Below are 25529 nucleotides of genomic sequence, written 5' to 3' on the forward strand. Positions count from 1 at the left end.
CAGAATCTGAGGCTCATCTCAGGTTAAGAAAGGGAGTTCCTTAAACGACTGTGAAGAAGTTCATGGGAAAGGGAAGAAAGGAAGTTAACCATGCTGCTTCCTTCATCGGTTCTCTTCCACTCCCATCTACCCTATCGTCATCTGTGGGCCTCCGCAGGCAGTACAAGAGGAAAAGTGAACAAATTAACATATACTCTATATCGGATAGTGCCCAGCTCGTGGCAGATAATTAAATCAAGACTACCTGCTAGGAAGTGACTAGCAGGAAGTCGCTGAGGAAAGGGCGGTTGGGGGTTTAGCCTGAGACCTGAGAGACAAGTAGAAACCAGGTACTGGAACAAGTGTTCAGGTCCGGAAAGAGAACAAGCTTGGCAAGCAAAGGAGGCCAGGATGGGTGGGAGAGGGCTGAGGGAGGGAGAGATGCCACGTGAGGAGCGTGAGGCGTAATGGGCCGGGGCCCAGAGCATTCAGGGCTTCGGGGGCATAGGGAGAAATTTGATATTATCTGTAAATGTCAAGGAAAGCCACTGAGGATTTTAAACGAGGATTGGAATTGCATTTCATATTTATTTTTTCTTTTACATCTTAAAAAGAGCCTCTGGCTATTGGGAACTTTGGTGGAAAGTAAGTTACACTGGGGCAAGAGCCCCTCTAACTTTCTAGCAGACCTTTTCCCATTCAGGGCCTCCATTTATCTATCAATAAAGGAGGGTGGGTGGGAACGCGGGTCCTAAGGAATCGAAGATGAAGACGATACCCCTCGCAAACAAAGAGCAGTTTACAGCTCTCGTTAGATCATTTCCGCGTTTCCCTTGATACTGATTCCTCGCAATACCCTCGGGGTTAAGGCAGAGAACCAGCAATCTGCCTACTTCGAAGATGATTCATCGCAGTGCAAAGGTCAGGAGGAATCTCCGTAAGGGACGCGTGGCTCCTTCTGTACAGGGCAGCCAATCGCAAGGAGGAAAGCGGCCAGGGGGCAGCACCCTTGCCTGTCCTGGCCGCGTCATTGGCTGACAGCCGCGTCGTTCTTCCGCGGTGCCACGTGACTGTGCATACTGAACTTTCGCGGTTAGAGTCGCCTTCTGCACCCCCCCGCAGGTTCCTTCTCGCAGCTCCCCTGGGCCCCGCCTCCTCCAGGGGCCGGGCGATGGGCGGGCAAGGGGGCTGGGGGGTTAAAGGGAGGCCGGCCCGGGAGTGGGCTGCCTCTGCCCGCGTCACCCTATCCCCTCAGCGGCAGAGGACGCGCCTTGGATCCAGGTCGCACGGGGCGGCCCAGACTCCAGAGGTGAGGAGAGGGGAGGGATTCGAGACGCGGGGGAGACAGCGGTGCCGGCCTTCCCGTGGTCAGCGGGCCCCTCTTGGGGTCGTCCTCGCCTCTGACCCAGGTGTGGTGGGAGGAAGCGCGCACCAACGGTAGCCGCGGGCGGTCGTAGCTGGGCCGTGCGAGGTGGGTGTGCGTAGGAGTTATTTTCTCTGTCGGCAGGGGCGGAGGCAGGGCCAGCGTCAAAGCCCCACTCCCCCAACCCGGGTGATACCGACCCAACTCCGACGGCAGAGGGCTGCCCACCCTCCACCCAACACTTCGCGCCGGGTGCCCCGCTCCCCGCCGGTGACGGTGCGGCTCTTCCGCCAGAGTCCTCGTAGCGCCTTCTCGAACCCAGATATCTGGCAGCAGGACCAAGGAGATAAGAGCCGCCACCACCACCTTAGACTGATGGGGGAACTGAGGCTTGGGCAGGAGAGAGGACTTGATTACCTTGGTTTTTAAAACCACACACCTGGTTAAGTACAAATCAGGACCTTTAGTTTTTCAAGACTCATAGACTTAAGTTGCAATTCTTTCACTGGATAGATGGAGACACTGAAAGGACACAGAGGGACAGAGCGTTGCCGAAAATTACACAGCAAATCATTTGCAGAGCTAGGACTTGTACCCAGCTTTACCAAACTCATAGACTATTAGGCTGGGCCCTTCCTTGCACAGATTGGGGATTACGGTGAGTTAGACGCATTCAGGACTTAAACTCCTTTCTGGCACTCATTCTAGTACCTTTTTCCTCCTTGTCCCTGAGGCTTTTTGTGTGAAATCTGGAACTAATGTGATATCCAGTATTGGGTTAAGCAGAAGTTCTTGTCTTTGAAAGTTGAGTCAAGAAGAAATGGAGGGGGCTTCCCTGGTGGCGCAGTGGTTGAGAGTCCGCCTGCCTATGCAGGGGACGCAGGTTCGTGCCCCGGTCCGGGATGATCCCACATGCCGCGGAGCGGCTGGGCCCGTGAGCCATGGCCGCTGAGCCTGCGCGTCCGGAGCCTGTGCTCCGCAACGGGAGAGGCCACAACAGTGAGAGGCCCGCGTACCGCAAAAAAAAAAAAAAAAAGAAGAAGAAGAAATGGTGGGCCAAAGCTGTTGGCAAGAAATAAGCCCCCTTTTTTTTTCTTCAGTAATCTCAAGGGACGGAGACTGGTAGCTGTCATTTACTGAGCAAATGCTATGTGCCAGGCGCTGTGCTAGGTACTTTACTTGGGTTAGTTTTAAAACAACACTGCAAGTTGAGTAATGTTATCCCCATTTTACAGGTGAGAAATTAATGCTGAGTAAAATGAAATTTTTCAGTCAGTGCCATACAGCTGTTGAACAGTTTAGCTGGGATCTGAATAGAGATCTGTCTGACTCCAGAACATACCTAGTGATTCTCCAAATAGGCCCTCAGCCCACTGACTCAGAATCACCCAGGGAGCAGTCTTGGATCTCATCCCTGGATTTGTCTGAGAATCTGCATTTTAACAGATCTTCATGTTTGATATCATTGTATTGTACTATAATTTGCTGCCTCCTGGAGGAAGATCTAGAGATGACCTATTCAGGGATTTGGCGACTAGATTAGATTCACTAGGGGTCATTTTATGCATTGATATTACTTTTAATGAGTATAAACCCCCAGGTAGATGATTGCTAGACTAATTGCTTTCTCTTTTTTTTAGTATTTTTTTTTGGTTTGTTTGTTTTTATAAATTTATTTATTTATTTATTTTTGGCTGTGTTGGGTCTTTGGTGCTGTGCGCAGGCTTTCTCTAGTTGAGGTGAGCGGGGGCTACTCTTTGTTGTGGTGCGCAGGCTCCTCATTGCAGTGGCTTCTCTTGTTGCGGAGCACGGGCTCTAGGTGTGCAGGCTTCAGTAGTTGTGGCACGTGGGCTCAGTAGTTGTGGCTTGCGGGCTCTAGAGCACAGGCTCAGTAGTTGTGGCACACGGGCTTAGTTGCTCTGCGGAATGTGGGATCTTCCCAGGCCAGGGCTTGAACCTGTGTCCCTTGCATTGGCAGGCAGATTCTTAACCACTGCGCCACCAGGGAAGCCCCAGACTAATTTCTTGACACAAACTTGGTTATGGTGTATGGAGGTGGAGGGGGAGGAGTAACTGATTTTTCTTCACCACATAGCTCTTTTTTTTTTAAGATTTTTTTAATATATATTTTAAAAATTTATTTATTTTATTTATTCTTTTTTTTTTTTTTGGCTGCGTTGGGTCTTTGTTGCTGCGCGCGGGCGTTCTCTAGTTGCGGTGAGCAGGGGCTACTCTTCATTGCGGTGCACCGGCTTTTCACTGCGGTGGCTTCTCTCGTTGTGGAGCACGGGCTCTAGGCGCACAGGCTTCAGTAGTTGTGGCTCGCGGGCTCTAGAGCGCAGGTTCAGTAGTTGTGGCGCACGGACTTAGCTGCTCTGCGGCATGTGGGATCTTTCCTGACCAGGGCTCAAACCCATGTCTCCTGCATTGACAGGCGGATTCTTTCTTTCTTTCTCTCCCTTCCTTTCTCCCTCCCTCCCTCCCTCCCTTCCTTGGGTCTTCGTTGCTGTGTGCGGGCTTTTCTCTAGTTGCAATGAGTGGGGGCTACTCTTTGCTGTGGTGCTGGACTTCTCATTGCAGTGGCTTCTCTTGTTGTGGAGCACGGACTCTAGGCACGTGGGCTTCAGTAGTTGTGGCATGTGGGCTCAGTAGTTGTGGCTTGCAGGTTCTAGAGCACAGGTTCAGTAGTTGTGGCACACGGTCTTAGTTTCTCCACAGCATGTGGGATCTTCCCGGACCAGGGATTGAACCTGTGTCCCCTGCATTGGCAGGTGGATTCTTAACCCCTGCGCCGCCAGGGAAGCCCTTTACCACATAGCTCTTAAACTGTTATTCGTCCGTTCACTCAACAAATATTTGTTAAGCCCTTATTAGGTGCTCTACATGTTTCAAGGTACTGGGGGTAGAACTATGAACTGTATTAAATATTAAATTTAATAATAGGCTCAGAAATGAGGAGAGCACTTGGCCATAAAATTATTGCTTTGAACTAGCTCCTAAGAGCTCTTAGCAAGGAAATAAATTTGGGGGTCATGTGGTATTTTAGAAGAGATCAAGAGAGCTTGGAAATTGGGAGATGAGGACTGAGAATCTGGTCCTACCAGTTGAGCAAGTGACTAAACTTTGATGTTTTTCATACTGGAGAATAGGAATTCATACTCTGATTCTCAGATTTACTGAGGAGGCAAGTGGGAGATGTAGATGAAATCTTTTTTAAAATTTTATTAAAATTTTTTTCTTTTTTTCTTTCTTTTTTTGTTTTTTTTATTTAGATGAAATCTTTTTGAAAGCAGTGAATTACTATGCAAGGAACTATTTAATTATTTTACCATGGTTTTACATTAAGCTATTTTCCTCTTGGGTATTTTATTATTTTGTCTTATAATGGGCTTTATACAAGAAAAAATATATCGTAGTGCTTTTACTACTGATATAAGCCTTGTGGTAGTTCTTCTTTTTGCATCACAGAAATAAATGGGCATTGTTAATCATTTGTGATAACTGGAAAACAAGGAATATTTTTTTGGCTTCATTATATTAACTTGAAACTTCACCTGTTTGTTCATTTCAATAAACATAGATCTGTAACCATACATAGCAAGTGGGAGGCATTGTGTTAGGTTCTGGGTTATGTAGACACGAGGATGACTTGGTGTCTGCCCTAAAGTGGTGCTCTCGTTTGAGACACATGTAAACTTGACTGCTAAATAGCTATATGTCATGTGTTGGGGAAGCATAGCCTAAGAAGTTTCAGCCCCCTTCTCCTATGTCATTTGAGGTGGGACTTAAAAGATTAGAAAAAGGACCAAGATAGATGGAGATAGAAGGGAAAGACATCCCCAACTGAAGGAACGACATGAGCAAGGGTCCCAAAGGGCAAGGGATGCTTATTAGTATTTTCATGGACTGGTGATTGGAACACTGGTGCATGAAAAGAAGCAAGAGAAAGGCAGTTGCAGGCTCATTCACAGAGAGAAGACTATACTAAAGTTATTTGACTATATTTCAGTAGGAGGTGGAGAGCCATTGCAGATTTTTGAAGAGTGTATCCAAATGGTTTGATGCCATGTTGTTACAGAATGCTTCTTTTGAAGAAGAGGCATCATGGGATGGTGGTTAAAAACATTGGTTCAATTCAGTGTTTAAGGCTGAAGTATGTCGTCAACTTTCAAATAGTTGAGGGAAAAAAAAACCCCAAACAAACCAACCTGAGTGTATGAAGAGTGCAGAAGTAGTGCAGATGTAGCAAAACATTAACAATTGGTATATTGTTAAATGGGTGGATTGTGAATAAGTGTTCCATGTATCATTCTTTCAACTTTTCTGAATATTTGAAAAGTTTCAAAATAAGCAGTCCAGAGTCAGAGAGTAGGTTTGAATCAGACAGGTCTTGATTCTCATCATGTTTCTACTGCTTATAAGCTGTGTGAGTACTGGAAAATTATTTCTGAACTATATAGTCCACACCTATTCCAGCCTAGTTTAACTGGAATTTTCCACTTAGGAGAAGAGATTTTTTTGGTAGATGACTTGTTCACATTAATATTAGGTTAATGCTAAGACTTCTCGGGACTTCCCTGGTGGTGCAGTGGTTAAGAATCCGCCTGCCAATGCAGGGGACACAGGTTCGAGCCCTGGTCCGGGAAGATCCCACATGCTGCAGAGCAGTTAAGCCCGTGTACCACATCTACTGAGCCCGCCTGCCACAACTACTGAAGCCCGCGCGCCTAGAGCCTGTGCTCCGCAGCAAGAGAAACCACCGCAATGAGAAGCCTGTGCACCACACAGAGAGCAGCCCCTTCTCGCTGCAACTAGAGAAAGCCTGCGCGCAGCAACAAAGACCCAGTGCAGCCAAAAAAAAAAAAAACTTCTCAAGTTTTCCGCAAACCTTAGATTGAGGTTATTTTATATAGTAGCTGTTTATGTCCCCTTCTCTGTCTTCTTTTGGATTATTTAGTATTTTCTGTAATTCCATTTTATCTCCATTGTTTATTAGCCATAACTCTTCGTATTAATGGGATTGCATTAGAATTTATAGTATGCATCTTTTTAAATATTTATTTATTTATTTATTTGTGGCTGCGTTGGGTATTCATTGCTGCGTGCAGGCTTTCTCTAGTTGCAGCGAGCAGAGGCTACTCTTCGTTGTGGTGCGCGGGCTTCTCATTGTGGTGGCTTCTCTTGCGGAACACAGGCTCTAGGCACGTGGACTTCAGTAGTTGTGGCATGCAGGCTCAGTAGTTGTAGCTCACAGGCTCCGTAGTTGTAGCGCATGGGCTTAGTTGCTCCGTGGCATGTGGGATCTTCACCGACCAGGGCTCGAACCCATGTCCCCTGCATTGGCAGGCGGATTCTTAACCACTGCACCACCAGGGAAGTCCCAATATAGTACGCATCTTTAACTATCACAGTTTGCCTTCAAGTGATATTATACCATTTCATGTATAGCGTAAGAACCTTGCAATACTATGCTTTCTCTCCTGGCTTTCTGTATGTTAAAATATATATATAACATAACATTGGCCATTTTAACCTTTTAAAGGTACAGTTCAGTAGCATTAAGTACATTCTCAATGTTTTGTAACCGTCACTGCTATCTATTCCCAAAACTTGAAACAGCAACTCTATAACAATTAGGCAATAACTCTCCATTCCTCCCGGTCCCTGGTAACCTCTAATCTATTTTCTGTCTCTATAAATTTGCCTATTCTAGATATTTAATATAAGTGGAATTATATAATATTTGTCCTTTTGTGTCTGGCTTCTTTCACTCATCAGTGTTGTAGATGAAGAGTATCAGAACTTCATTTCTTTTATTTATTTATTTTTAAATATTTATTTATTTATTTGGCTGCGTTGGGTCTTTAGTTGTGGCATGCGGGATCTTTTTTAGTTGCGGCATGTGGGATCTAGTTCCTTGACCAGGGATTGAACCCGGGCCCCCTGCATTGGGAGCATGGAGTCTTAACCACTGGACCACCAGGGAAATCCCTGAACTTCATTTCTTTCAAATGGCTAAATAATATTTCATTGTGTGGCTTAGACCATAATTTTTTTTCCATTCATCTGTTGATGGATACTTGGGTTGTTTCCACCTTTTGACTATTGTGAATAATACTATTATGAACGTTTGTGTACAAGTATTTGTTTGATCCCTGTTTTCAGTTCTTTTGAGGGTATACCTAAGAGTGTAATTGCTGGGTCATATAGTAATTCCGTTTAACTGTTTGAGGAACTACCGAACTGTTTTCTACAGTGTTTGTACCATTTTACATTCCCAGCGCAATGTATTAATTATCTTTCAAAAGTCAGTTAATTCTTTTTGAAAAAAAAATTTTTTTTGTTAACATAACTTTTGAAAATAGAAACCACTCTATGCATCAACAGAAGACTTATTAAGTGCCTCCTGGGTGCCCAGTTCTATGCAGGGTGTTGTGAGAGTTCACAAAAAGCATAAAATATCTCCTTGAATAATTTTTAATCTAGTTGGGAAGATAAAGCATACATTCATCTGACATTTATTGAGCATCTAAACAATGGGAATTCAGAGAAAAATGAGATTCTATTTATGTGCTGATGACCTATATACTCTTCCCCTCCCCATTTATTTTTTCAATTTTGGCATCTCTCCTATGCTTGACATCCCCATTTCTAATTGCCTACTGGACATTCTCATTTGGATATCTAATAGAAATCTCAAACCTATGAAATATAAGTCAAACTTTTTGTTGCCTCTTATCTTTCCATTTCCTCCTCCATATTCTCATGCACTATCCTTTTGTGTGGTCCACCTAACAGAATTCATGTTAGACGTGTCCATCTCCTTTAAGCACCATCTTGTGTCTAATTGCACCACTGAAATGTCAAACCTCCATTCCTGCCCTGTCTTGGAATTTATGCCTTTGTCAGCCATAGTTTACAGGATGAAGTCCAGGCTGACAAGGGATTACATAAGAAACTGATCTTTCACTCGGTCTTTTTTTTTTTTAATTTTATTTTTGGCTGCGTTGGGTCTTCATTGCTGCATGCAGGCTCTCTTTAGTTGCGACGAGCGGGGGCTGATCTTTGTTGCGGTGAGTGGGCTTCTCATTGCGGTGGCTTCTCTTGCTGCGGAGCATAGGCTCTAGGCACGCGGGCTTCAGTAGTTGCAGCATGCGGGCTCAGTAGTTGCCGCATGTGGGCTCAGTAGTTGCAGCACACGGGCTCTAGGGTGCAGGCTCAGTAGTTGTGGTGCACAGGCTTAGCTGCTCCACAGCAAGTGGGATCTTCCCAGACCAGGGATTGAATCCGTGTCCCCTGCATTGGCAGGTGGATTCTTAACTACTGCGCCACCAGGGAAGTCCCTCACTCCAGTCTTACCTCATGCAGTTTCACCCCAGGAATCTGGCAATCTAGGTGACTTCTTCCTGGGTCTTGGGTTTTCCTGGGACCCTTCACTTGCCTGAGTTTCCTTTCTTTTCTTACTTTGCAACTTCCACACATTGGCCTACAGCCTATTCCCTGCTCTCTCAGAGTATGCCAAACCTCTGTTATGGCACTTAGAATGTTATAGTTTATCTGTTTATAAATCTGTCTTAACCCACTGATTGTGGGTAGAAACTGGGTTTCTTATTCATTTTCGTAAGAATTTACTGATCTCCTACTATGTGCTAAGCATTGTTCTTGGTACTGGGGATACAGTAGATATGAGAAAGACTATAAATAATAGTTTTTAAAAAGTTTAAATACATAATATAATTTTCAAAAGTCTCTATGAAAATGCTGTGAAGAAAATAAAGCTAGATGAGGGTTTAGGGAATGATGGAGTGGCAGTATTATTTTATTTGGGATGGTCAAGGAAGCCCATTGTATGGAGAGGATATATAAGCTGAGGCATGAAGGTTGAGAAAAGGCCTGCAGAGATCTGAGGGTATGATTGTTCCAGGCAGAGAACTTGAGCAAGTGCAAAGACCCTAAGAAGGGAATCAACTTGCCATGTTCCAGGAACAGCAAGAAGGCCAGTAGGAAATGAGGGTGGAGAGGTGGGCAGGGTTCAGATGTTATAAGCTATTGGAGTAGCCCATGTGAGATCTGATGGTGGAGGGTAGTGAGAAGTGATTGGATTCCAGATACTCTGGGCAGTGGGGAGAGGATGGATATATTACTCAAGGTAGAGAAGACAGGACTTACTGATGGACTGTATGTGGGAGTCGGGTGGGGATAAGGAAAAGAAATATTGACTGCTAGATTTGTAGTCTAGGTTCTGATGCATTGTGTCTAGCACCGTGGTTAGCTTACAGTAATAAGCAGGCCAGTACCCAGTCTCTAGGAGCTCACATAGAAAGTTAACCAATCCATCCTTGGAAGGCTTGTTGGCACTTCACAGAACAAAGATGGGTCTGAATTTTCATTTCTGGCGGGGGGCAGTCCTCTCACAGTATTAACTTCCTAGTCTAGGGCAAAGGAACAGTGGCCTGGGCTCCAGCTGTGCTGGTTGCAAGCACCTGTAAGTGGGATGGAGATGGATACAGAAGGCTTTGCTCATCCTTAGCTTCCCGGGGCCTTACAATGCTGTTATCTTCCCTGAACTTGTCTGACAACAGTGAGTTGGAGGATCAGATGGAACAGTGTAAATGGAGACTCTGTCTTGGTTTTACCAGTTTATGGTTTAGTTTTTTTTTTTCTAAAATAATCTTAGGGACTTCCCTGGTGGCGCAGTGGTTAAGAATCCACCTGCCAATGCAGGGGATACAGGTTCGATCCCTGTTCCGGGAAGATCCCACATGCCGCAGAGCAACTAAGCCCGTGCACCACAACTACTGAGCTTGCACTTTAGAGCCCACGAGCCGCAACTACTGAAGCCTGCGCACCTAGAGCCTGTGCTCCACAGCAAGAGAAGTTACTACAGTGAGAGAAACCCGCGCACCTCAATGAAGTGTAGCCCCCGCTCGCCGCAACTAGAGAAAGCCCGCGTGCAGCAACGAAGACCCAATGCAGCCAAAAATAAATAAATAAAAATAAATAAATTTATAAAAATAAAAAAAAATCTTAAACTAATTTTTATTCATAAAGGGCAAAAAAGGAAAATATTACTTGCTTGCTTGAAAAAGAATTGAATAGCATAACAGACCAGAAGATGTAATATGATAATTATTGTCAAATGAGTGATACAGTAAGTGATTTTCTCGAAAACCTTCAGCGCCTATGCACTGTCTGCAGGTGAAAGTCTGCCTTTCTTAACCTGGCATAAAAGCCTTCCAGAATCTCCCCTAGGTACCTTTGCCACTTTCTCTCTCATTGATCTCCCATATGCATCTGGTGCTCTAAACATATCATACTATTTCTCATTCTTTCCCTCCAACCCCAGAACTATTGCTAGTTGTGTTTTTTTTTTTTAACATCTTTATTGGGGTATAATTGCTTTACAGCTAGTTGTGTTTTCTTTTCCCTCATCCGTTTTCCAAGTCCTTCCCTCATTCTTTCATCTCCGACCCAGACTTCAGATCCCAGGTGAGATATGTTGTTCCCTGGAAGGCTTTCTAAACTGCTCTGTCTCTTGCAGATTTCTTCCCTGCTTAGATGCTCTGATCCTAGTAGTTGGCAGCTTCAGTTTTATTTAGCAGTGGGTTGTGGCATACATACACAGAGCAGAGCATGAATATGGAATCGTTATGTTTCAGAGGCAGACTTTACCAATCTCTGAACACTGTTGCCTTCCAAAAAGGCATTTCAGTTTCACAAATTGCAAAACTGTTTCATATGCACTATTGGTTAAAATTATATGCTGTAATTACTTACCAAAAGTAGACATTGTTTCTCTTATATCTGCAAAATTTCCAAAAGAAGTTGGCTGACCGCTGTCAGGCTTACATAGAAGGGATATCCCTCACTTTTAGTTCAGTTCTCTTAGACTCTCAGTAATTCACACGGGAAACAGTGCCAGTGCTGCTGTTTAGTCACCAGGATAAGACAGCTTTCTAAGTAGTCACACTGCATGTGCCTAATTAAAGAAGGAAGTACAGAAATGTTTTTCCTTTTTGTGTTGCCTGAACTGCCATTATACTTTAATATATGAATATGTAAATGTATTTTTCAAATGTTTTGTTGATTTTTTCCTCCAGTTCCTGCAACGTAATGTGGAAGGTTCAAGTGTTTTCTTCTTGAACCTTTCTCTTCTTCACTCTCAATTACCAATGTTGATAAAGGGAGAAACTACCCTAGATGATACAGGAGAATCCTATTTTACTGAATTTCATGGAATATGTAGTATGTATTCCAACTTTCTGAAAATGGGAGTCTGGCTATAGACTGTATTTCAAGGATAAACACTGTAACTTCATTTTTCATGAAGCAGTTGGTGAGTACTGTAATTGAAAGCAGTAACAGGCTTGGGGGAATGAGAGGATTTTTGTGCAAAAAGGGATACTTGAAAAATTTGTTCCAGAGTAGATATTTCCACCTGAAAATAAATATTGCTTTGCATCCTACTTTTTCTGTATTTCAGTTATTTGGTTAGCAAATAATTTCATTTCTATTTTCGAAAGCATGTACTTGGACACTTCAGGGGATACAAAGATGAAACAGAATGGAGCTTGCTCTCAAGGAGCTTAATTTATATGGAGGTCATACCTACAATTTAGTTTAAGATAATTTTTAATGTAGTTTTATATTGTTTGGGGTTTTAAAGTAGCCTTGAAAAAAGGGAAAAAAGTAGTTTTGAGGAGAATTTTAGGGAGTGACTAGGATCAGTAAAAGACTATAGATGGTTTTTGGATTCAGACTGATGGCTAAATCATTTCCACTTCTAGGACTGTTTGTGAGTGAATATCTAATTTTTTGAGAGCTGGAGATGGAAAAGGACTATGGCCATGAGTATAGAGAAAGGAGAGTTGGGCACAAGTTTGTAGATGTCAGTGCCAGGTCATTTTGGGTAGCAGGTAGGTGAAACTGGGATGTGTAGGATAACTGAATTTCAAAGTGTTTAGAAGTACCTGAAGTTAGAGAAAGCTAATTAGGTAGGTGATAGGAATAGTAACATGCTCAAAAAAAGAGCTATTCTTGGAGTCTTAAAATCTGGATTTTATTATCTGGCTCAGTCACTTACACAAGCTAAATGAATTACTAAATTGGTCAAGACACTTCACTTTATTATGGTCTATCTATATCTTTATATTTAATGTGGGTTTCTTATAGACAGCATATAGTTGGGTCTTATTTTTTAAATCTTATCTGGCAATCTGTTTAATTGGCCTGTTTAGACTATTCACATTTTTAAAATATTTTATTTTTGGCTGCGTTGGGTTTTTGTTGCTGTGCACGGGCTTTCTCTAGTTGCGGTGAGCAGGGGCTACTCTTTGTTGCAGTGCACAGGCGTCTCATTGCGGTGGCTTCTCTTGTTGCGGAGCACGGGCTCTAGGCACGTAGGTTTCAGTAGTTGCAGCACGCGGGCTTCAGTAGTTGTGGCTCGCGGGCTCTAGAGCGCAGGCTCGGTAGTTGCGGCGCACGGGCTTAGTTGCTCCCTGGCATGTGGGATCTTCCCGGCCCAGGGATCAAACCCGTGTCCCCTGCATTGGCAGGCGAATTCCCAACCACTGCACCAGCAGGGAAGCCCCGACTATTCACATTTAATGTGTTTTTTTTTATATGTTTGGATTAAATTCTACCATCTTGCTAGCTGTTTTCAATGTGTTCTATCTGTTTTGGGTCTCATTCTTCTTTTGGGTTAATTGAGGATTTTTTATGATTCTATTTTGTCTCCACAATTAGCTTATTTTTTATATCTTAAAAAATTTATTGGTTACCCTTGAGTTTACAATGTACATCTTTAATCAGAGCCTACCTTCAAATAGTATTATATTACTTCATATATAGTATAAGACCTTACAATTCTTAATTTCCCCTACCATTCTTTGTGCTCTTGTTTTGTGCATTTTATTTTGCATGTGCTGTAAAAATGCATTTCTATTTTTGCGTTAGACAGTTATTTTTTTTAGAGCAATTAAAGATTTTTTTAGTTAAAAATAAATATTGTTTTCATTTGTTCCATTTCTTAGACTTTATTTGTTGTGTACTGTGTAGACCTGAGTTTTTGTCTGGTGTGTGTGTGTGTGTGTATGTGTATGTGTGTGTGTGTGTAGTAGTGCTGGTCTGCTGGCAATAAATTCTCTAAGTGTTGGTCTGAGAAAGTTTTTATTTCTTCTTCATCCTTCAAAAAATATTTTCTCTGGGGATGGAATTCTGGGTTGACAGTTATATTTCTGTGATAAAGGTATCACTCCATCTTCTGGCTTGTATGGTTTCCAATAAGAAGTCTGCTGTAATTCATATCTTTGTTCCTGTGTATGTAGTGTGTTTTTTCTTTTTTTTCCTTTGGCTGTCTTTAGAATTTTATCTTTGTCTTTTGTTTTCAGCAGTTTGAATATGATATGTGTAGGTGTGTGGTGCTGTGTTGTTTGGTTTGGTTTTGTATTTGTCCTTCTTGGTATTCTCAGAGATTCTTGGATCTATAGTTTGGTATCTGTCATTAATTTTGCAAAATTCTTGGCTATTATGTCTTCAAATATTCCTTCCACCCATTCTCTGTCTTCTCTTTTTGGGATTCTAATTATGCATAAGTTAGTTTGTTTAATACATCCCACAGCTCTTGGATTTTCTCTTAAATTATTGTTTTTCTTTTTTTTTTTTTTAATTCTGTTTTTCTGTTTTAGTTTGGGTAATGTCTATCGACCTATCTTCAATTTCATTGATTCTCTCTTTGGCTCTGTCAGGTTTGATGGTCCTGTTAGAGGCATTCTTTATCTCTGTTACCACGTTTTTCACTTTTAGTATTACATTTCAGTTCTTTCTTACAGTTTCCATCATCCTGTTGCACTTTCTAGTACTAATTTTTATCTTTTTACTTTCCAGCTAGCTGCCATATAGGGCGAGATTTGAATTTTGTTAGTTTTTTCTTATGCCTCTTTTAGGTTTGGAAAAGCGTTTTGGCCCAGAACTCACTAAGAACTATTCCAAAATAGAAGGACATAAGGAATGCACTCAGACTAGCTTGGCCTGAAAGTAGGAAGTGAGAAGAGAGTTATAGACCAGTTGCACTGAGGAATGAAGAGCTGCTGTGTGTATTCACCAATCTGATTGACTTTCCCAGGGTAAGTGGTCATCTAAATCTGTTCTTTTCTTCCTTATCTATTTAACAAGACCATCAGTGTAACTACTGTTTTACTCTTGTTCAGTGGGATGACCAGCTATAGCCCTTTTATCCTAAACAAAATTAATGTGGGTTACTTTTACAAATATTGTGTTCTTGAATGGGTCATGGGTCCTGGATTATGGCATCTTGGCAACATTAGGCTTATAGAACCTCACAAGGGCCTATCTTTCTGTCAGTTCTGAGGCAGGAAACTACCCGAGTCCTTTGTCTAATATATTTTATCTCTCATTGGCCACAGTCATAAATTTGTTTATTCATTTATTATTTCCTTCATTCAAATATTTTGTAAGCCTGCTCTCTCAGAGTTACCGTACATTGTTGATGATTACAATGATGAACAAGATGTCCTTTCCTCCAGGACCTGGAGAGACTCTTCCTTAACTAATACAAAAGTATGATTAGTACTGTAACGGAGGCGTGAAGTGCTATGGGACACAGATTCATTTGGGCTGGGGTCAGTGCTTTGAAGAAGAGAGAGCATTTTAACTGGATTTTAAAAATGATTGGGGTCTTGATAGAGAGTTGGATGGCCATTCTAAGCTAAGCAAACAGCCAACGCAAAGCCACTGATTTGTGAAGTGTTTGGCAGTTTACACTCTGTTCCTCTGAAGGTCTGTTTCTTTTTCCTTCTCTTTTACTCTTATGACAAGACTTATTTTTTGTTGTCCCTCCTCTCTTTTTGCTTATTTTTACCTTCTTTGTTTTCCTGTAGTTCTTAGTGGTAGGTCTTATGGCAGTAGTTTTATAGTTTAGGACCCGGAGATGCAGTATCACCTGGATCTCCTCCTAGTTGAAGTGTTGGGCAACATTATTCCTCTATTCAGCTTATGTTTTAGAGTGTATACTTAGGATAGTAAAGCGAATCTTTCTTTGCATGAATATAGATCCTGCCCTTGGGGCAGATATGACTCTATTCTAGAACAAAGTAGAATAGAACAAAACCTTTCAGAGATCAGACGCTTGCCGCATCAGCCTACTGCATGCTGTTGATGTTTCTTTCCTTCAGCAGTCTCTTATCAGCTTCTCTCTTTTCTTTCCTACCAAACCAGAGCATGTTGTTCAAAGACACAAATGCACTCTGTGCTAGTTTTTTTTTTTCTTTCTCAAAACATATCTTTACTCTGTCACTCACATTTTCTTTCTATTTATTTTCAACAACTAGTAGGTTATCTTAAAAAGGACCCACCCCCTGAAAAAACAAAAACAAAAACACCATCTTCCTTGTTTCAGGGACTTTTGCAGGTAAGGTAGGTGTCAAGGTTTGAGACCAGATCCTCTTTTGCAGTATTCATGGGCGTGAAAAATCTGAAAATAAGACTGTTAGTAGCATATAGAAAGGAGGAGACAGGCTACCCCAGTACTGTTTCTCGAGAAAAAAATTTCAGGGGGAGCCAGGCAGAGATGGAGAAGAATCCTTGATAGTTTATACTTTTGGGAAGTCCTGTACTCAGTGACTTATTTGCTTTAACTTGGTCTGATTCTTTTTTCCTGGATCAAGACAAATGAGGCTCAACTAAGGAAAGTGAATATAAGATACTACCCCCAAGTGAACTCCTCTTAACTCTCATGAATGACAAGTAGGACTGTTAAAATGTGTGAGTACTGAGAATTACTTAATCAGTTAACCCTCGTATTTTCTCTGGGGTAGGAGGCTGAAACATCTATCTCCAGAAATGTCTTTGAAAAATAAAGAGCAAGATGACCAATACAGTCCTCCATCTAGTATCCATCTGGAGCATGAAGAGGAATCACATAATGACTTCCAGCAATTTGAGACCAATGATCAATGCAGACCTCATGTTAGGATCCATTTGGAGCCTCAAGAGAAACCGGATACTAACTTCAAGCAATTTGTCATCAAAAAACTAGAGAAGAGTTGCCAGTGCAGTTCAACCAAAGCCAGAAATATCATTTTCGGCTTCCTTCCTGTTTTGCAGTGGCTCCCAAAATATAATCTGAAGAAAAACATTTTAGGAGATGTGATGTCTGGCTTGATTGTGGGCATCTTATTGGTGCCCCAATCCATTGCTTATTCTCTCCTGGCTGGCCAAGAACCTGTCTATGGTCTGTACACATCTTTTTTTGCCAGCTTCATTTATTTCCTACTGGGTACCTCCCGTCACATTTCTGTGGGCATTTTTGGAGTACTGTGCCTTATGATTGGTGAAGTAGTTGACCGAGAGCTATACAAAGCTGGCTACGACACTGCCCATGTTACTTCTTCTTTAGGAGTGGTTTCAAATGAGAGCACATTATTAAGCCAGCCATCAGGCAAGATATGTGACAAAAGTTGCTATGCAATTATAGTTGGCAGCACTGTAACCTTTATGGCTGGGGTTTATCAGGTAAGAAACAGTGGAATAAGTGGTTGTTTCTGGCAAAAGAAATCACTATGCATGAAATCTCAGATCTGTAAGGGAACTTAGCAATCATAATAATTAAAGCTGTCTTTTATTGAATGCTCAGGATATGGAAGAGGTAGAGCCAAAATTTAAACCCTGGTTTGACTCCACAGGTAAGAGAAGGCTGCTTCTATTTTCTCAACCCTAGGCAGCCTCTTAACCAATGAATTTCAGTCAGCCAGAATTCAGTTATTTGATGGTAAAAATTCAGACCAGAAAGGGACCTCAGGCCACCTAGTACAACTTCTTAATTTTGTATGTCGAGAACTATCAGATTTGCTTGAAGTTATTTGTGGTTGGTTATTGGCGGAGTCAGCACTAACAGGGAAGAGGGCAACAGAATGGGGGTTGGGAGAGGAAGAGTGCAAGAGTTTTTCAAACTACAGATGACTTCCCCCCTTGTTCTAGAATTGCTGCTCTAATGAGTGACTGTCACTAAAGATAGTAGTTTTCCTGGACTGCTGGGAAGGGAAGAAGTTGGGGACCACTATTTCATGCTATCAGCCAGGAGAAGGATTAGAAATGAAATTCTTTTGGGTCTCCCATAGAATCCACTAATCTGCCATTTTCATCATGCCTCTGCCTTTTGGCATTCAGGAGTCAGTGCCAACATTAAACCTCTTCTCTGTTACAGACATGTGGAACCAATGTAGGAGGGGGAAGAGTAGCTCACTTTACTAGGTGCTTGGATAGAAGGAGAGGGAGAAGGGGCTGGTGTGCAGAAGAGTTGTGCTCCTCAGAGTTCATTTGTGCTTTTTTGTTAGTATGCCTCACCAAGAATGAGGAATGGTGCAATAGAATTCTGAGGAATTATTGGGAAGAGAAAAAAGAAAGAAAGAAAATGTTATGTCTTTGAGGATATAGAATTAACATGGGAGGCAGTATGGCATAAGCACATATGCATTGGATGAAAATAGTCTCTTAGTTTGAAGTTAGATTAAAGAATTCTATAATAATTTTTAAAGTGTGATTCTATTTTGATGTGAATCTAGTTTTTTGTTTTATCAGTTAAAACTTTACTTTTACGGTAATGATATGTAATTTAAAGAAAAATACATGTTTTTTAAATTAGAATTTTTCCAACTTGTGTTTTTATGATTTCTCATGGATCCTTGAGAAATGTTTTTCTTTTTCAAAGAGATCTGAACCTTATTCAAGTTTAAGAAACATTGTGCAAGAAGGTAGGAATCCTAAGCTCTTGTCTGGGCTAGTCAGTAAGGGCAAGTTGCTTAGCCCTCTGAGTGTCAGTAAAATGAGACCTCTCTTTGTAAAACGAGAGGATTGATAAATGATTGTGTTTTTTTTCTAGCTCTGACATTCTGTGGTGCTCTGATGGTATGTCTCCACACAAAGAAATACCAGGGGAATACAGGATTTAGAAGCTCTTTTCCATTTATATTTAACACTTGTATATCCTTCCTTCCAGGTAGTGATGGGCTTCTTTCAAGTGGGCTTTGTTTCAGTCTACCTCTCAGATGCCTTGCTGAGTGGATTTGTCACTGGTGCCTCCTTCACAGTTCTTACATCTCAGGCCAAGTATCTCCTTGGACTCAGCCTTCCTCGGAGTAGTGGCGTGGGATCACTCATCACTACTTGGATACATATCTTCAGAAACATCCATAAGACCAATATCTGTGATCTCATCACCAGCCTTTTGTGCCTTTTGGTTCTTTTGCCAACCAAAGAACTCAATGAGCGCCTCAAGTCCAAACTTAAGGCACCTATTCCTACTGAACTCTTTGTTGTTGTGGCAGCCACATTAGCCTCTCATTTTGGAAAACTAAATGAGAAATACAATACCAGTATTGCTGGACATATTCCCACTGGGTTTTTGCCACCCAAAGCACCGGACTGGAACTTAATTCCTAATGTGGCTGTAGACGCAATAGCTATTTCTATCATTGGGTTCGCTATTACTGTATCACTTTCTGAGATGTTTGCCAAGAAACATGGCTACACAGTCAAAGCTAATCAGGAAATGTATGCCATCGGCTTTTGCAATATCATTCCTTCCTTCTTCCACTGCTTTGCTACTAGTGCAGCTCTTGCAAAGACATTGGTTAAAGAATCCACAGGCTGTCAAAGTCAGCTTTCTGGTGTGGTGACAGCTCTGGTTCTTTTGTTGGTCCTCTTGGTAATAGCTCCTTTATTCTATTCCCTTCAGAAAAGTGTCCTCGGTGTGATCACTATTGTGAATCTCCGGGGAGCCCTACGTAAATTTAAGGATCTGCCGGAGATGTGGAGGATTAGCAGAATGGATACAGTTATCTGGTTTGTTACTATGCTGTCCTCTGCACTGATAAGTACTGAAATAGGCCTGCTCGTTGGGGTTTGTTTTTCTCTGTTTTGTGTCATCCTCCGCACTCAGAAGCCAAAGACTTCATTGCTTGGTGTGGTGGAAGAGTCTGAAATCTTTGAATCCATGTCTGCCTACAAGAACCTTCGGGCTAAGCCAGGCATCAAGATTTTCCGCTTTGTAGCCCCTCTCTACTACATAAACAAAGAATATTTTAAATCTTCCTTATACAAAAAAACTCTCAACCCAGTCTTAGTAAAGGCAGCTCAGAAGAAGGCAGTAAAGAGAAAGATCAAAAAGGAAACAGCACCTCTCAGTGGAATCCGGGATGAAGTTTCAGTGCAACTTTCCCATGATCCCTTAGAGTTCCATACCATAGTGGTTGACTGTAGTGCAATACAATTTTTAGATACAGCAGGGATCCATACACTGAAAGAAGTTCGCAGAGATTATGAAGCCATTGGCATCCAGGTTCTGCTGGCTCAGTGCAATCCCTCTGTGAGGGATTCCCTGGCCCGGGGAGAGTACTGCAAAAAGGAAGAAGAAAACCTTCTGTTTTATAGTGTATATGAAGCAATGACTTTTGCAGAAGACTCTCAAAATCAGAAAGATATATATGTTCCCAATGGTCTGAGTTTTTCCAGTAATTGATTGAGAAAGTAAATAGAAGGAAGAACACTGTCTAGCCCCAGAGGTTAAAATTTCAAGTTTTTTAACATTTTATACTGTGGAACTGGAAGTTGTTGCACACTAGAAATTTTAACCTTTTGGCTCGACAGAATTCTTCCTTTGAAAGTGATGGCCTTTGTAGATACACGGATGCAGCAGAGCTTTTAGTTAGGCAGAATCAAAAAGAAGAAAATACTGTGCTTTTAAGCTTTCTTGCAAATATGAGATATTCTTGGAATTAAATGAATATCTATTGAATTGAACTGTAAAGTAGCCCCAAAACTTAATTACCATCTTGTTTTAGGAGATTTGCATCTGGACTGTTCCTTCTCCAGGAGGTAAAGGGGTAAAGTTGGCATTTACATGAGAAGTGCCGGAGCCTGTTTGGCATGGCTCTTTGGAGAGGGAGTAGAAAGGAAGTAGGGAGAGAATGTTGTGTGTGCTCTCCTAACAGCAGGTCAAGAGGCTTCTGGGGTAACGGTAGTACCTAGACAAGCTTGTTCTCACTTGTAATTCTCTATTCCCTGTCTTTGCCCCCCAGATGGCAGTCGGATCTCTGGCTTTTAATAAGAAAGCACCATTCCTCTCGGGCACAGTCTTATCAGGAGTCTGATGGCTGAGTAGGTTTGTGAAATCCTACCAGCCAGCCCCATATTATACAGAACGCTCTTGGTGATACATTTGATGTTTTTAGTCAGCCTTTTTGTTTAGGGTAAGTAGGTAAGAAAAGAGCTCTTCATAATCAGCCAACATAATGAGAATCCTCTGTCTCTTCTGTGATCCCTATCTGTCCCTGTTTCTGAGTATTTCTCTACCATTAAGCTCTGTTTTAACTTTCAGTCATTTAGTGTGTTTCCCATGGAATCTGTCCTAAACTGCTATGTCTGATTACCAGTGAGTGACAAGTTTGCCAGATAAAAGGCAAAATGCTGACTCAGCAATTTTATGCAGCCTTTTAAATGAGCTTGAGGCAAACTGTTCAGGACAAATTACAAAAAGGAATGATTGACAGCTTCCCTTAAGACTGTTTATTTAGCAGTGAATTTTTTTTTTCTTTCCCATTGTATTTTAGCAAGGGTCAGCTGGGAATTGACAGTCTTTCTCATATTTGAGAAGCTGCTGTTCATCTTTACTCTGCAAGAAAAATTTATTATAACCAATGGAAAAGAATTCATAGAAGTGATGAGTGCTTCCAAAAGAACATCAATAATTGTAGATGTTTTAGTGAAACAAAGCTAATGCTTACTGCCATGTACCCTATTGATGTACAATAAATATTGATGACAGTGACAGCATTTAACTCTTTAGGCCACCTCAAACTATTATGTAAGAGAATTTAGAAGCATCACATTTATACAACCTAAGTTCTGTGGGTGTATTATTTATGATAGCTGGTCACAGGTTTTGGCCCAGAAATACTTCCTTTTGAAAAGCAAGTATGTCTGACATTGAAAGCTTATAGTTCTGTATCTGTACTTTTAAGGGCGAGGAAAAAAAAACACAGGTTTTCCAAAGTTAGGACTAGTTGATGTGAAATTGAAACATTTAGCACACCATTTTAAACAAACAAGATAAAAATTGCAAAAGTGAAAAACCATTTTTAACCTACTCCTACATTCTAAACAGTTTAAATATTTATAAGAAGCAAAGCCTATGTGTAGGGCATCTATTGGAGTGGAAGACTTTGAACCATCTTTCTTGTTGGCTCCATAAACTGCAAGTGTTGCTTTTCTTTTGGTAGAGCTCTGCCCATCAGTTTACATGAAAAATGCCTTTCTGTTATTAAAACAAAGCAATTTCTTAGGAGCTAGATTTCTGTCTTTGAGGTGACTGACAGCATGATTAAATGTAATAGTGTTCTGAGTTTTAACATCCTTTTAGAACTTAAGTCTAGAATTTCAGAAATGTTAACTGCTGTTTGTATTTGTGTCTTTTGCTTATTGTTTGTAGCCAGTATTTGCTGTTTCTCTCCAGTCTTATGAATAGTAATAGTAAAATCAGAGTGTCTTGGTTGTCATTTGTTTCTAACCCCTCTTGTATCTCCGCAAGCCAGGTTTGAATCCAGATCATTGTAGATATCCAGTGCCATGTGACAGAGTAATGAGTACATGTTCAAGACGACTCTACAATTTAGCAAACCCTAACACAGCAAAAAAAAAAAAAAAAAAAAAAACCATAGAATTTGGAAAATCTCTTAAAAGAACAGAGTAACAGGGTTTGTCTTTTATGTGCCATTTCTGTCCATAACGTGGATATAAGCAATTCTGGAACTTTATGCAGTTAGCAGATTCTTGAATTGTGTTCTGGTTTGTTCTTCTCCCACCTACCCAAACAAACAAGAGATTCTGCTTTTGAAAGCCATTTGTAAAAATATTTAAGGTATCACTAGAATTTAAATCTTACCTTCTCTGCCTAGTTTGAAGTCTGCCTATACTTACATGTTCAGATTTTTTGATTGCTGGTATTTAAAGGAATCAAACCTGAAACCAAAATCTAATTCACCAATGAAACTAACATTTTTCGTTTGCTTTCTTACTCAAGGGTTTGGACTTTAATTCATTAGGTGATATTTTACACACTTTAATGATACGAAGATATCATGCTTACTCTAAACTTTAGAGTCTAAATGAAGCATATTTGCATTGCTTATTGATAAATGTACAAAATTCTGAATATCTTAAATTGGTCGTTTAATTGAAATATGTGTACACTCTTGATGGTTAAAACAACCAGAGGGGTGGAGTGGGCCAGTGCACCGAGAGACTAAGGGTAACATTCAAGAGACAGATGAAGGGAATAGACCATTGAAAAGACTATCTCTGACCAAACAAGGGATAAAAGAGAGGGACTCAGTTGACTAGGATCCAATCCCTGGTTAGCCATGCACAACAGTAGGAAGACCAGGATTAAGAGCCTCACCTTAGTTTGAAAGCAAGCTCAGAACTGGATTCTGCTTCCAGAAGGGGAGGGCACAGATTCACCAAAGCTGAAAGAGCTGGTAGCCAAGGTTGGGGCCAAAGCCCGGGTTGACCTACTCCAGAGCACTAGACTGAGTGACTGTAGCCTCTGATGGTAGTAAAATGGACAGATGCCTAGTTGACTTTCTTTTTTTTTTTTTAAAGAAGGATCAAAGGAAAACACAATTTGGATAGTCTGACTTAGCTCTTAAATGTTAGTAGACTGAAGCCAAAATTTGTTGGTAAATTTACAGCATGGTAAATGGTGATCTTTGAACTGTGTCAGGGTGTCAGATGAGTTCATTAGGCTATTCTAATGCTAATGACCACATTTTAACAAGAACAGTAATTCTCTGTGTGGGTATTCTCTTAGTAATTTGTCATTTAAGATCACACAGTCTGGGTGTTAGCCCGGATCTTAATATAAAAGTAAGAAAAGTGTTACAGTGAATTTCTTGGGAACTTAAATTGAGCCTAGAAGTTATTATGATAAATTCAAGCTTTGTGATCCTTATTAATGTTCTTGATGAATTGTTTTCCTCTATGTGTTGCTATAGATGAGCCATAACATCAATGTAGACAATACCTCCAATACTTCCTGAGGACCTATGCAGGAGTCTAGGGCCCTGGGCCAGGGGCTGGGACTACAGTACTAAATCCAGTAGGTGGGCTCTATGCTAACTCTTTTAGTAACACATGGCGACACTTGGAGGTGCTTTATGGAGGGGCTAAGCTGAGCTTGGACTGAGGTCTGAGCAGGAGGCAGGCAGTTGAGGCGAACAAGGACGCCCCTGGTCTGTTCAAGGAATGATTGTACAGTGACAAGGTAAGAATCCTACCGATAGGATTTAGACTTTGCTTAATTTTTCTGTTCTTTAATGTTTCTCTTTTTTTCTTCTACTGTTTTATCTGTTCTAGTGATGCCTTATTTGAAATTGGGCTTTAAGAACTGCAAAAAGGAAGAAATTGGATCTAGAAGGCTTTTAGGCTCTGAACTAATTTGGCTTTTTTTTTTTTTTTTTTTTTTTTGGTGTAAGGATTTTAGATAATCATGAGTGGAATCATTCATTTGAGTGCTAATAACAAGAATGAAAATTATAATGCAATAGGCCAAAATAATATACCAGCTAGTTTGTTATCATAGCCTATTACTAAAGTAAAATACTGTAAGTATACAATTTTAGGGTTTTTTTTTTTTGAATGTTAGTAACTTTAGAAATGGAGAATTTAGATGTAGGAGTGGGAGAAATTTATTTTTATAAGGTTATTTTTATCCTGACAAGGACTATTTTTTAAAAAAGGGTTTTGCACCTGAAATTTTAAAGTAAACATGTTAAATACAGTTATACCAAATAGTGGAGTTTTTGGCATGTACTTTATTTTTCTCCTAGTGATATAAAATAGGAAGGAGATATTGAATTATGAAAACTGGAATGATGAAGGACACTAAATGCTTTTATGGGAGCTACCATGTTTGTAAATCTATGCTGGAACATTGTATAACCTTTCTTGGATTTGAATTATGGCTCCGAAATTGGCCAAATAATTATAATCTTCTTAAAAATACCAATGACAGAATTTCTAACTGAAGGTTTTCACTTGGCAAACAGACAAGCAGCCTTAGCCAGAAAGGATTTTTAGCTGCAGTTTTAAGAAACTTATTTTAGGGAAGTTCTTTTCCCACACCCCATTCCCCATCCCTAAAATAAGTTACTTGGAATGAAACTGCTCTTGCCTTTTCAATTCAAATCAGTTGGGAAGTTACTTTTTGAGTTCTGATGCTGCCATGATTTCTCAAAAATTAGTGTGAACAAACCAGTCTGTATAAAACGCTACCATTTTTGGTCTCCTCTGCAATTTTGTATACAAATCAAGACAATATCAGGGTGAGAGGTGAATGAACTTAAAATCTCAGTCTTGTTTATTCACTAAAAAAGTATACTGCCTTTTTTTTTTTTACAATTTATTCAAGGCTAATGACTTTGGGGAATATGTTTCATACCATGTATATCTTTTTAAATTAAAGCAAGTGCCTTGATGCTATTCCACATAAATCTTGCTTAACCCTCTATGGGATGAGGATGAGTTATTGATGGATTACAGTCTACTGCAGGAGAGGGGGAATTGGTTAATAGCAGATCCTTTTCATCTGGGATCTATTTGTGATTGTTTATTATATAAGATCCTATATGTGTTGTGATCTAGAGGTGTCATTTCATTTGTCTGCTAATAAATTGTTATGCTAATAAAATACTACTGTGTATAAATTATTCAAGTGTAAGGGGGCAGGGTTTCTAACTAAGGAACACATTCAGGTCACCAGTGAGCTTTACAATACTATCTCTTTACATTTGGAGGGTGATTCAGTCATTCATTTTCCCCATCAGACAAAAGTATCTGTCCTTACAGAAAGTCTTAAAGCATAAAGAAACCCAGTTCTTTCCTTTCTGCTCTGGGGTCCTGAGTGAGTCAGTTCACCCTTTGGGGACTTAATTTTTCCATCGGTGAAAGAGGGAAGAGAACTAGATTGCTCGAAGACCCTTCGAGTTCTTATGTTGCATGACTCCTATTCCATACTGTGTTGAAATCAGAAAACCCAAATCTGGCTTATGTTTTACTACTGTCCTAACACTGAATTTTGAGCCACATTTTCCCCATCAGTACATTGAGGCTAACA

General features: G+C 40.8%; 1 protein-coding gene across 2 annotated transcripts; it reads left to right on the forward strand.

Annotated features, from left to right (window-relative positions):
- Nucleotides 1-1252: 1252 nt before the first annotated feature.
- On the forward strand, nt 1253-25105 carry SLC26A2 (solute carrier family 26 member 2). Of its 2 annotated transcripts, none has more exons than XM_060143972.1 (3): nt 1253-1288; nt 16177-16873; nt 18357-25105. In XM_060143972.1, the coding sequence occupies exons 2-3, from the start codon at nt 16202-16204 to the stop codon at nt 19875-19877; spliced, it is 2193 nt and encodes a 730-aa protein (XP_059999955.1). In that variant the 5' UTR covers nt 1253-1288; nt 16177-16201; the 3' UTR covers nt 19878-25105. The 2 variants fall into 2 exon arrangements, with proteins under 2 accessions (XP_059999955.1, XP_059999954.1); XM_060143971.1 differs by lacking the exon at nt 1253-1288 and adding an exon at nt 14344-14466.
- Nucleotides 25106-25529: the final 424 nt, after the last annotated feature.

This window comes from Lagenorhynchus albirostris, chromosome 3, assembly GCF_949774975.1.
Source record: "Lagenorhynchus albirostris chromosome 3, mLagAlb1.1, whole genome shotgun sequence".
Classification (NCBI taxonomy): domain Eukaryota; kingdom Metazoa; phylum Chordata; class Mammalia; order Artiodactyla; family Delphinidae; genus Lagenorhynchus; species Lagenorhynchus albirostris.

What these genes read in the sequence shown, in the direction of transcription:
- SLC26A2 (XM_060143972.1), top strand. Translation starts at nt 16,202, where the DNA reads ATGTCTTTGAAAAATAAAGAGCAAGATGACCAATACAGTCCTCCATCT. An exon ending in TTATGGCTGGGGTTTATCAG is followed by an intron (nt 16,874 to 18,356) that starts GTAAGAAACAGT and finishes CCTTCCTTCCAG; the next exon opens with GTAGTGATGGGCTTCTTTCA.